Source organism: Doryrhamphus excisus, unplaced genomic scaffold (assembly GCF_037039965.1).
Source record: "Doryrhamphus excisus strain RoL-2023G ecotype Guam unplaced genomic scaffold, RoL_Dexc_Guam_v1.1 HiC_scaffold_24, whole genome shotgun sequence".
Taxonomy (NCBI): Eukaryota; Metazoa; Chordata; class Actinopteri; order Syngnathiformes; family Syngnathidae; genus Doryrhamphus; species Doryrhamphus excisus.
In genome coordinates this window covers 2,172,222-2,184,826 of record NW_027621862.1, presented here as the reverse complement: position 1 = coordinate 2,184,826, position 12,605 = coordinate 2,172,222, and the positions used below count along the sequence as shown (strand labels likewise).

Sequence of the window (12,605 nt, the reverse complement as noted above, 5' to 3'; positions counted from 1 at the left end):
ACGGGGGATGCTGGAGCCTATCCCAGGTGTCTTCTTCAGGCGAGAGGCGGGGTACACCCCGGACTGGTGGCCAGCCAATCACAGGGCACATATAGACAAACAACCATTCACACTCACATTCATACCTATGGACAATTTGGAGTTGCTAATTAACCTAGCATGTTTTCGGAATGTTTTTGGAGGAAACCGGAGTACCCGGAGAAATCCCACGCATGCACGGGGAGAACATGCAAACACCACACAGAGATGACCGAGGGTGGAATTGAACTCAGGTCTCCAAGCTGGGGGTGAAGGGGGAAAATACAGCATAGTAGTCCATCTGTGCATGGGAGAACAGTAGATGGTGCGTTCAAGGACATAATCGCATTAAACACTCAAAAAGTGGGGAATTTCTAACTAATAGTTACTGTATATTATTATATTATTTTGTGGTAAAAGAAGTTGATCACGGGCGCATCACATTTCAGCTTTACAGATACCATGTCTGCTGTGTTACAGTAGTGACACAGTATTTGATTTAAAAATGTCAACAACCCATCCCATGTGATGAAGAAAAACATGACAAGTGAACTTGAGAGTTTGTCGGACTTTATTGATGCCGAGTGGAGGCGAGACAGTAGCCGGAAGAAGAAGAAGAAGAAGAAGAAGAAGAAGAAGAAGAAAAAGAAGAAGGCCGGCGGCTAAACGTGATCCTGAGCCCATGTTGTGTTATGTTGCTGACACACACGTGGCTAAAAACACACAAATGAGCGACTGTAAATCCGGTGTGCATAGTGTTTTCAGCTAAACGTAAATAAATACTGTAGATTGAGTATAGAATAATTTTATATAATTTAGATATGAATGCCCTTAGTCAGCATATTACTTAAGGCTATACACTAATATCATAGAAATCATATTGTATATACATTTATTGCTGACACCACATTTCAGGAACCACCTTTATTCCAGTAGATAGAATCTTCTCAAAGGCCAATACTATATAATAGAGAACAAAATTAACTCCTTCCTGATCCTATCCATCATGGTCACTCCCAATGAGAACTTCAGCATCCTCATCTCTGCTACCTCTGGCTAACATGTAATGTCCCTCTGATGTTCTCCTTCGTGATCCTATCCATCATGGTCACTCCCAATGAGAACCTCAGCATCCTCATCTCTGCTACCTCCGGCTAACATGTAATGTCCCAATGATGTACTCCTTCCTGATCCTATCCATCATGGTCACTCCCAATGAGAACCTCAGCATCCTCATCTCTGCTACCTCCGGCTAACATGTAATGTCCCTCTGATTGTACTCGTTCCTGATCCTATCAATCCTGGTCACTCCCAATGAGAACCTCAGCATCCTCATCTCTGCTACCTCCGGCTAACATGTAATGTCCCTCTGATGTACTCCTTCCTGATCCTATCCATCATGGTCACTCCCAATGAGAACCTCAGCATCCTCATCTCTGCTACCTCTGGCTAACATGTACTGTCCCTCTGATGTTCTCCTTCCTGATCCTATCCATCATGGTCACTCCCAATGAGAACCTCAGCATCCTCATCTCTGCTACCTCCGGCTAACATGTAATGTCCCTCTGATTGTACTCGTTCCTGATCCTATCAATCATGGTCACTCCCAATGAGAACTTCAGCATCCTCATCTCTGCTACCTCTGGCTAACATGTAATGTCCCTCTGATGTTCTCCTTCGTGATCCTATCCATCATGGTCACTCCCAATGAGAACTTCAGCATCCTCATCTCTGCTACCTCTGGCTAACATGTAATGTCCCTCTGATGTTCTCCTTCGTGATCCTATCCATCATGGTCACTCCCAATGAGAACCTCAGCATCCTCATCTCTGCTACCTCCGGCTAACATGTAATGTCCCTCTGATTGTACTCGTTCCTGATCCTATCAATCCTGGTCACTCCCAATGAGAACCTCAGCATCCTCATCTCTGCTACCTCTGGCTAACATGTAATGTCCCTCTGATGTACTCCTTCCTGATCCTATCCATCATGGTCACTCCCAATGAGAACCTCAGCATCCTCATCTCTGCTACCTCCGGCTAACATGTAATGTCCCTCTGATTGTACTCGTTCCTGATCCTATCAATCCTGGTCACTCCCAATGAGAACCTCAGCCTCCTCATCTCTGCTACCTCTGGCTAACATGTACTGTGCCTCTGATGTACTCCTTCCTGATCCTATCCATCATGGTCACTCCCAATGAGAACCTCAGCATCCTCATCTCTGCTACCTCCGGCTAACATGTACTGTGCCTCTGATGTACTCCTTCCTGATCCTATCCATCATGGTCACTCCCAATGAGAACCTCAGCATCCTCATCTCTGCTACCTCCGGCTAACATGTACTGTGCCTCTGATGTACTCCTTCCTGATCCTATCCATCCTGGTCACTCCCAATGAGAACCTCAGCATCCTCATCTCTGATGAGTTTACTTTAGAGTAGTCAGTGTGCAGCTTGTATAGGGTAGATTTCCACAGAAGTGGGTAACAAGTCAAAGATGCTAACATTAAATATTAAACACTATGAGGTGTGCTCTCATGTGTTGCCAGTGTCACAGTATGTGTAGTAATTCATGTTTCCGTCAATGAAACCACATCTCCCCCCATGCCAGTAGCACTCGTGCAGCAGTGAGAAAAGAAGCACTCACTTGACTTATTTTAGAAGTACAGTACAAATCTATGATGATATTCAAGTTTCATGTTAATAGTAATGTCCCTTGAGAAGATAAACGGTTGCGGAAATGTGAGAGGTGTAAACTCACTTTGGTGAGATACGGTAAATTAACGCTGATCGACTTAATCAGGAATTTGACAATTGCCTGTTCGCTTTAGGATTGATTTTAAGATTTTATTGTTAGTTTTTAAGGTGTTGAAAACCCACGCATGCACGGGGAGAACATGCAAACTCCACACAGAGATGGCCGAGGGTGGAATTGAACCCTGGGTCTCCTAGCTGTGAGGTCTGCGTGCTAACCACTTTTATTTTAATTGGTTTTATTTTTTTTATACTTTTATTGCTTTGCTTCTTGTTTTTAATATTTTAATATCTATTTTACTATTTTATTTCTTAAATGATCTTTTAGTTTTGGATTAAATTCAATTTGTACCTTTTATTTATTGTATTTTATTTGTACTTTTTATTTTACTAGTCTGTGCAGCACTTTGGAAACTCCTTTTTATAAACACTGTTTATAAAATGTGCTATATAAATAAAGTGGATTTGATTGGATTGGAATTGGAAAAAAAAAAAAGAAGTTGTCCATCATTCATCCTGCGCATTTGACGGATGCAATGTGAGAGAGCGAGAGAGAGAGAGAAGAACGTTTGACAGCCGACGTCTCCTTTTTGACACCGTGTTAGGGATTATGCTTTTGCTGTGCTGCACTTTTATGGAGGAAAAGAAGCACATTCTCATAAACAGACATTATACGATGATATAAATAACCGGCTGATAAGGCAGATTGGAAGTGTGGATTTTATGAACAAGTGTAAAGGGAACATATGTGAACGTGAAGAGAGAGCGGCGTGCCATAAAGCGTAAAAACCTCTTGTTTGTGTAAGGTATCAGAAGGTTCTTGGTAGTTTTCTTAATGAACCAGGAAGTACATGTACAGTACAGTATGTAATATGTGGTTATTATGTGAATGATCGAACAACAATGGCTTTTAAAGCCCAGTTCTCGTTATCGTCGTTTCCACGATGCAAAGTAAAAACGCACTTGTTTCATTTCCGTATGCTTCAAAAAGCCTGATTGAGCTTTTTTTTTTTTTTTTTTTTTCCCCCCCGGTGAGGTAGCCAGACTTCTTTCACATTTTTTCACATTTTCCTCAAAATGGTGCTACATTTCCCCCACGTTGAGTGACTTATAAGTATCTCGAAAGAAAGCCCCCCCCCCATTGCTGCTGCGTTAGGATTCGGGCATTTAAAAAAATGTCAAGCAAAGTCAAAAAAACATTCGTAGATTCCTCTAACGAGTATCATTATTATTATTATTATTAATATAAATAGCTAATAAAAAGTGGTCATATTTCAAGGACAATGTTCACAGGAACCAAGCCTCGCTTCTTCCCGCAGCTCAAACGCAGGAAGCCGTCAGTGTCCTCGTTTTTTCCAACACAGATCTGCAGAGGGATAATGGCCGAATGTTTGGGAGCATGGGATGAGAGATTGGGCAAGGAATGGGAGCATGGGAAAATTGTGGGAATATGGGCGAATGGTGGTAGCATGGGCAAACATTAGGGAAATCAATGTAAAAATGGACAGGAGATGGTAGAACAGGGACAGAATGGGGCGGGAAGAGGCATAACGTGAGATTCCAAACAGTCCTTGTATAATTTCGGCAATTTTCCGCATTAATTTGCATATATTTTTTATGCATTCTGTGTGTGTATGTGAGCAATGTATGTGTGTTCACCTGGGCTTCTTTCACAGTCATCTGGCCTTTGTCTCGGTTGCCGTGGAAACTTGACGTGACCTTCCACACACGTTCACCAGGGCGCACCCGTTGGACAAAGTTGGCAGGGAAATATCCCACTTTGTTTCGGCTTTTCCCCTGGAAAAACACCGCAAACACAAATTAGTCCAAAAAGATAAAAATAAACAACGGGCTGCACAGTGCATGAGTGGTTGGCAGGCAGGCCTTACAGCTTAGGAGACCCGGGTTCGATTCCCAGCTCAAGCATATTTGTGTTGAGTTTGCATGTTCTTCCTATGTGTGTGTGTGTGGTTTCCTCCGGGTACTCCGGTTTTCTCCCACATTCCAAAAACATGCTAGGTTACATCATCACTTTTGATACGTCATCAACGACAAAATTAAAAAGGTACGGAATCGGAGGCTTAGTTTTGAAATGGGTCAAAAGCTACCTAGCTAGCAGGAAGCAAGATACGAAGATGGGACGATACACATCTGCAAGTTTAAATATTACATGTGGAGTACCCCAGGGGTCAATACTGGGACCAGAACTGTTCAACTTGTACATTAATGATATCTGTAAAATAATGACAAGTTAGTCTTATTTGCGGATGGGGAAAGCACATAAGAGTTAATTTAAAAAGTTTCATATGAAATGGCTAGATTAAAAAATGGTGGGATTAAAAATAGATTATCCTTGAACCGAAGTAAAACTAAAATAATGCTATTTATTAATAGCAGAATGGACACAAATTGAGGGTATGGACATTGAAAGAGTGAACGACAATAAATTTGTAAAAAAATAAAACATAAAGTAGTGAGAAATGCTTCAATATTGAATAAAGCAAAATTGGTCTTTAACCAAAAATCACCAAAAATTGATTAGCATTAGCTAAGATTAGCATTAGCATTAGCAAGTAATGTATTAAGATGCAACAGTGAAACCTTTTTTATTGTCCTTAACAAACTTATATTATTATAGCGTAATTATTTGATTAATTAGTACATATTTTTTATTACATTATCCTTGAACCGAAGTAAAACTAAAATAATGCTATTTGTTAATAGCAGAATGGACACAAATTGAGGGTATGGACATTGAAAGAGTGAACGACAATAAATTTGTAAAAAAATAAAACATAAGGTAGTGAGAAATGCTTCAATATTGAATAAAGCAAAATTGGTCTTTAACCAAAAATCACCAAAAAATTGACTTGCTAAATGTCCTGCAGTGAGGACAATCCATAATTATTTCTGAAATCACAATTATTAACATTTGCTGATTTAGTACATTTTCAAATTTTTTGGTCTTTCATAACATTTATGGTCACAGTATTGACCCCTGGAGTACGCCGCACGATATATTTAAATTTACACATGTGTTTTCTCCTAGTTTGGCATAGCTAGCTATTAACCCAGCTCAAACTAACCCTCAGATTTGATTTGTTGTAATTAACTCTCGGGAATTGAACAAACTTCCTTCACTGCGCTGTTATGTATGCTTTTGTCTCCATCTGATTAATGATGCAAGTGTAATTATCTATAAAAAAAAAAAACACAGCTTCAACAGAACAAGAACAAAAGCACTCTGAAGCACCCTTCAGAGAGCAAAGCCAACAAAGCAAAGGCATGTTCAACACTGCGGAAACATTAATTAGCTCATTTATTACAAATTCGGAACTATGGTAACTTGTGCCTGACGAGCGTCCGATCTCCCCGACAGACATCTTATGAAACACTCGACGCCATCCACGCTAACTAGCTGCGCTGACACCCACATCCATTGACCTTCAAGAGCAACGACTGGCAACTCCGCGACTGGTCTTCGATGACTGGAGGAGGCTTAACTGATTGCATGAGTGGAACAATAGCAATTTGTTCACAAAAAGGTAAATCAGAAGGAATAAGAACAATGAACTCACCTTCCACCAGTCCTCATTTGAGTCGTCTGTGACTTTGACTCGATCCCCGGGCCTGGTGGACAGATTAAGAGAATGCATGTATGAAAGGTTGCATTGAAAAACACCACAGAACATCAGTTTATTCACATATTTTGAGTGTTGATGTATTTTCCGGGATTTACAAGCATACCTAAAAAGGCAGCAAATTACGCAGATAAGTATGTTTGTGTCAAGATAAAGTTATTAAAGCACAGCAGACTCTGTGGGGACGCCATTTTGGCTCCATCTGCAATCATTACAGAGAGATCTGGCTTGACATTATACTAAAATATGTACTAATTAATGAAATAATTACGTTATAATAATATAATAAGTTTGTTAATGACAATAAAAAGCTTTCACAGTTGCATCTTAATACGTTAATTGCAGTCACAGTCGGGACGCAAAGCTACGCTAACTGCTAGTAGCTGCCTGTTAGCATTAGCAATCTTAGCTAATGCTAGTTATGTTATGTATATTTTTACAAATTTATAGTCGTTCACCCTTTCAATGTCCACACCCTCAATTTGTGACCTTTCTGCTATTAAGAAATAGCATTATTTTAGTTTCACTTTGGTTCAAGGATAATCTATTTTTAATCACACCATCTTTTTAATCTAGCTATTTCATATAGATCATATTTTTTTATTAATGTTAGAACTTGCCTTCCAAGAGGACGTAGTGTCTGTTTTGGTCAAGTAGTAGAGAATAAATTACCCGCAAAAAAATGCAGTATGACTTATGTATGTTTTTTTCCCAATCTAATTATGTATTTTCGGCCTTGTGTGACTTACGTATACTGCGGAGCAACTTATGTATGTTTTTTTCAACCTAATTATGCCAATTCGGCCTTGTGCGACTTATACTCCGGAGCGACTTATGTATGTTTTTTTTTCTACCTAATTATGCATTTTCGGCCTTGTGCGACTTATACTCCAGAGCGACTTATGTATGTTTTTTTCAACCTAATTATGCATTTTCGGCCTTGTGCGACTTATACTCCGGAGCGACTTATGTATGTTTTTTTCAACTGAATTATGCATTTTCGGCCTTGTGCGACTTATACTCCGGAGCGACTTATGTATGTTTTTTTCAACCTAATTATGCATTTTCGGCCTTGTGCGACTTATACTCCGGAGCGACTTATGTATGTTTTTTTCAACTGAATTATGCATTTTCGGCCTTGTGCGACTTATACTCCGGAGCGACTTATGTATGTTTTTTTCAACTGAATTATGCATTTTCGGCCTTGTGCGACTTATACTCCGGAGCGACTTATGTATGTTTTTTCTCTACATAATTATGCATTTTCGGTCTTGTGCGACTTATGTATGTTTTTTTTCTACCTAATTACGCATTTTCGGCGTTGTGCGACTTATACTCCGGAGCGACTTATGTATGTTTTTTTTCTACCTAATTATGCATTTTCGGCCTTGTGCGACTTATACTCCGGAGCAACTTATGTATATTTTTTTCAACCTAATTATGCATTTTCGGCCTTGTGCGACTTGTACTCCGGAGCGACTTATAGTCCACAAAATACAGTAATTATAACATTAAATATGCCAAAAATGTCATTTGTTAATGCAACCACTTGCAGTCTTTTTAATTAATAGCATAATAAATAAAATGATAATAAATAAATAATAAAGTCTACATATGAATATTTTTGACAAAAGTTAGACCTAAGCAATCTTGTTTCGGCCTTTGCGGAGGTCTGCGGTGTATTTATTTTAACTTCAAGGCATGATCAGCCACTTATTTAGATTTGATGTCTCAATAACTCCGTTTTATCGCTCACTCTTGTAAATGTCACAAGAAGATTTGAGTGAGCAGGGAGTTGCATCTTGCAATCGTGGGCGCCATAAACACACTCAGCAGATTCTCCTTTTCTGGAGGTGGCAGATGGCGGGACACTCACTGTAGCTCCAAGTCATTCTTCTCCTGAGGCAGGAACTTATAGAGCGCCACATAGGTGTGGATGGAGTGGATCGCAACACGCTTAGGAGTCTGCAAGAAGGATTTAGTCTTAAAAAGACACAAAGAAACAAGCTGGAAGAAGAAGAACCGATTGTTCACCTTCAGGCTGACCCGCTCTTCTGAGTCCGCTTTCTCGCTTTCAGGAGGGGTGAGCACTACAGGGACGTGAGCACAAAGAGGAAGAGGGTGAGAAATGTCATGTGCAAAATAGAGTGGGAAAGAAAAAGGAAGGAGTCATCTAAAAACAACCACTATTTTCTCTCCTGAGACCGAGATCATCTAAAAGGTGCTCATGTTCAGGGTAAAGTTGAAAAAGTACATACTTCCTGGAATGGGCTCCTCTTCAGTGATGGGCTGATTCCCGAGTTTGTCTGGAAGCTTCTCCGCCTACCAACAAGACTTGTCAGTCACTTTGCATTTTGGAAGATGTTGAAAAAAATTAAACAATATTGTCTGGAAAAACGCAATGTCCCTCTGATGTACTCATTTCTGATCCTATCCATCATGGTCACTCCCAATGAGAACCTCAGCATCCTCATCTCTGCTACCTCCGGCTAACATGTAATTTCCCTCTGATGTACTCATTCCTGATCCTATCTATCATGGTCACTCCCAATGAGAACTTCAGCATCCTCATCTCTGCTACCTCCAGCTAACATGTAATGTCCCTCTGATTGTACTCATTCCTGATCCTATCTATCATGGTCACTCCCAATGAGAATGTCAGCATCCTCATCTCTGCTACCTCCGGCTAACATGTAATGTCCCTCTGATTGTACTCGGTCCTGATCCTATCCATCATGGTCACTCCCAATGAGAACCTCAGCATTTTCATCTCTGATACCTCTGGCTAACATGTAATGTCCCTCTGATTGTACTTGGTCCTGATCCTATCCATCATGGTCACTCCCAATGAGAACCTCAGCATTTCCATCTCTGATACCTCTGGCTAACATGTAATGTCCCTCTGATTGTACTCGGTCCTGATCCTATCCATCATGGTCACTCCCAATGAGAACCTCAGCATTTCCATCTCTGATACCTCTGGCTAACATGTAATGTCCCTCTGATGTACTCCTTCCTGATCCTATCCATCATGGTCACTCCCAATGAGAACCTCAGCATTTCCATCTCTGATACCTCTGGCTAACATGTAATGTCCCTCTGATGTACTCCTTCCTGATCCTATCCATCATGGTCACTCCCAATGAGAACCTCAGCATCCTCATCTCTGCTACCTCCAAGTTCTGCTTCCTGTCTTTTCATGACAGGAAGATGTCATCCAAATAAAACTGTAATTTTGGGAAAATTAGGTTGCAGGAAAAAATATGTTATGAGAATAAAGAATAAAATTATCATTAAATATTGTAAAAATTACCATAGAATTTTGACATTGGGGTAAACAACTGAAGAATTTGACATTTTAATGAGAATAAAAAGTCAAAATATTATGATAAAATAGTTTTGATATCGAGTCCAAATGGTTCAATTTTATGCGCATAAACAATACTATGAGGAAAAATTTAATTTTAGTCGCATAGAGTTTAAATATTTTATTTAATATTATGAGAACCTTCAGCGCAAAATGTTCATTGTGTTTGGGATTACATTTGGTAGCGCTTCCATACCTCGTCACAGGGTGACTCCGAGATGCTTCCAAAGCTGGAACGGCTCATCTGAGCTAGCGACGTCCCGTAGCGCAGCGCTTCATACACAGGGTCCACATTGATGTTGTCGGCCACTGCAGTGGTGAAGCCAATACTTGCCATTACTTGACATAAAGACACGCATGCTGGTTAGTCATCCTGGATGTCACTCACCCTGCACATCGGGACCCTCCCTGACCACACCCAGCGAGTCGGTGGTTAGTAGAGGTGAGCTGAAGTTCCTTTTAAAAGCTCCTGTCTAAAGAGAGAGAGCGAGTGTTAAAAGAATGGATGCGGATGACCACAGCGTATGCCACAGGGCATCTGTTGCATCTGTTTTTCAACGATAACATTGCATCTTCTTTTAATATGGCCACATATTAAATATACAACCTGTGTCACTGGCTTTTATTACTAAGGTAGTTCTTCCTCTCCCTTAGACCAATTCCCTCCATCATTGATGTCTGATCAAGCACGACTAAAAATGCGTGGGATCTTTATTTAGCAGCTCAATAAAAGGAGTACAAATCCTATTTTTGGACATGGAGACAAATTTGTCTCGTCTTCTAAAAATAAGACTAAAATGTTTCTTGATAAAGTCGTGTAAAAGTTCATTCATTCATTCATTTTGTACCGCTTATCCTCACGAGGGTCGCAGAGGTGCTGGAGCCTATCCCAGCTGTCTTCAGGCGAGAGGCGTTGTACACCCTGGACTGGTGGCCAGCCAATCACAGGGCACATATAGACAAACAACCATTCACACTCACATTCATACCTATGGACAATTTGGAGTCGCTAATTAACCTAGCATGTTTTTGGAATGTGGGAGGAAACCGGAGTACCCGGAGAAAACCCACGCATGCACGTGGAGAACATTCAAACTCCACACAGAAATGGCCGAGGGTGGAATTGAACCCGGGTCTCCTAGCTGTGAGGTCTGCGCGCTAACCACTCGTTAAACCTAATGATGTTCACTTCCTGCATGGAATGGCCCCTGTGTGAAAAACATAACTGATATTAATTCAGATATTATCAGTCTGGAGAAGGTTCTAAACCTTTGGGACTCCAGCAAACCACAGCGAGAGCCATTATCCAACCTCACGAGGGTCGCAGGGGGTGCTGGAGCCTATCCCAGCTGTCTTCAGCTGGGAGGAAACCAGAGTACCCGGAGAAAACCCATGCATGCATGCACGTGGAGAACATTCAAACTCCACACAGAGATGGCCGAGGGTGGAATTGAACCCGGGTCTCCTAGTTGTGAGGTCTGCGCGCTAACCACTCGTTAAACCTAATGATGTTCACTTCCTGCAAGGAATGGCCCCGTGTGGAAAAAAACTAACTTATATTAATTCAGATGTTATGAGTCTGGAGAAGGTTCTAAACGTTTGGGACTCCAGCAAACCACAGCGAGAGCAGTTATCCACAAATGGCGAAAACGTGGAACAGCGGTGAAGCTTCCCAGGAGTGACCAGCCTACCAGAATTATTCCAAGAACGCACATTGTTTACATGCACTGTGGAAAACATAGACAACAGTGATTGGGAATCACTGTAACTAATGAACACCACAGTTGTGCCCCATTAGCATTTACTTACTGTATTTTAATTTAAATAAAAAAATCCCAAAATCAGGATGCTTAACAGTCGCACGCTGAATCCGTGCATTGATGACCGCATGTCCCATCCAAACGATACAGCGCCAGCAGCTTTCCGTGCAGTGTTCTTCGATGATGCGCTCGCCTCTAACACACTGAATTTCACACTGAATTAAGCCGGTCCAGCTGGTCGGGGCAGATATCGATTTTTTCCCAGCAGCAGAGCGGAGAGAGTTCGAGCGATTCGTGCGAGAGGAGGCTCTTGGAAATGTATCAAGTGTCACACACACACCAAAGGACTGTCACACCTTTGCCTAACCTTGTGACACAAGTCGTTGCGTCTTAATTGTCTCTTGCTGAGCACAGTGCGAGCAAGCCAATTACGTTTGGCTTTTTTTCTCCACGGGTCTGAAAGGGGACTTGATCCTCTTTCGTACTGGATAAAGGGCTAAGAACATCACCAGGACTCAAAAGGTCAAACTGCTTGGGAGAACAATTACAGCATCCAAATGCTGTTTCAGCATTCTGCGTTAGTCTACACTAATTACTATGCAAAAATATGCAAGCGCGGTGAGTGGGATTAACATTACAGAAACACACCAGACGTACTTTAGCTTGTTTAACAGGAAACTAATTCCAATGGACTCTTGTGTCTCCTCCTCTAATTTCTACACCTTACTGACATAAGATGTGTATTAAAAATAAAAATGTAATGAAAACAAATTTTCTGGGTAAAATGTTTTGTTCATTCATTCATTCATTCATTCATTTTCTACTGCTTATCCTCACAAGAATCGCAGAGGTGCTGGAGCCTATCCCAGCTGTCTTCAGGCGAGAGGCGAGGTACACCCTGGACTGGTGGCCAGCCAATCACAGGCCACATATAGACAAACAAACATTCACACTCACATTCATACCTATGGACAATTTGGAGTCGCTAATTAACCTAGCATGTTTTTGGAATGTGGGAGGAAACCGGAGTACCCGGAGAAAACCGAGGGCAGAGGGTGGAATCGA

General features: G+C 41.2%; 1 protein-coding gene across 4 annotated transcripts in view; it reads right to left on the bottom strand.

The window, feature by feature from the left end:
- Nucleotides 1-418: 418 nt before the first annotated feature.
- LOC131109471 (SH3 and cysteine-rich domain-containing protein 2-like) overlaps nucleotides 419-12,605 on the bottom strand; it is a 28,197-nt gene continuing 16,010 nt past the window's right edge. Inside the window, exons 5-12 of one of the 4 annotated variants that reach the window (XM_058061522.2) lie at nucleotides 10,169-10,253; nucleotides 9,977-10,089; nucleotides 8,672-8,735; nucleotides 8,448-8,503; nucleotides 8,290-8,396; nucleotides 6,351-6,402; nucleotides 4,432-4,569; nucleotides 419-4,138 (exon numbers count right to left, since the gene is read on the bottom strand). In XM_058061522.2, the coding sequence (XP_057917505.2) occupies nucleotides 4,040-4,138; nucleotides 4,432-4,569; nucleotides 6,351-6,402; nucleotides 8,290-8,396; nucleotides 8,448-8,503; nucleotides 8,672-8,735; nucleotides 9,977-10,089; nucleotides 10,169-10,253 (714 nt within the window). In that variant the 3' untranslated portion in view covers nucleotides 419-4,039. The remainder of the gene's footprint in view (nucleotides 4,139-4,431; nucleotides 4,570-6,350; nucleotides 6,403-8,289; nucleotides 8,397-8,447; nucleotides 8,504-8,671; nucleotides 8,736-9,976; nucleotides 10,090-10,168; nucleotides 10,254-12,605) is intronic. The other 3 variants (XM_058061526.2, XM_058061524.2, XM_058061525.2) reach the window with 3 other exon arrangements.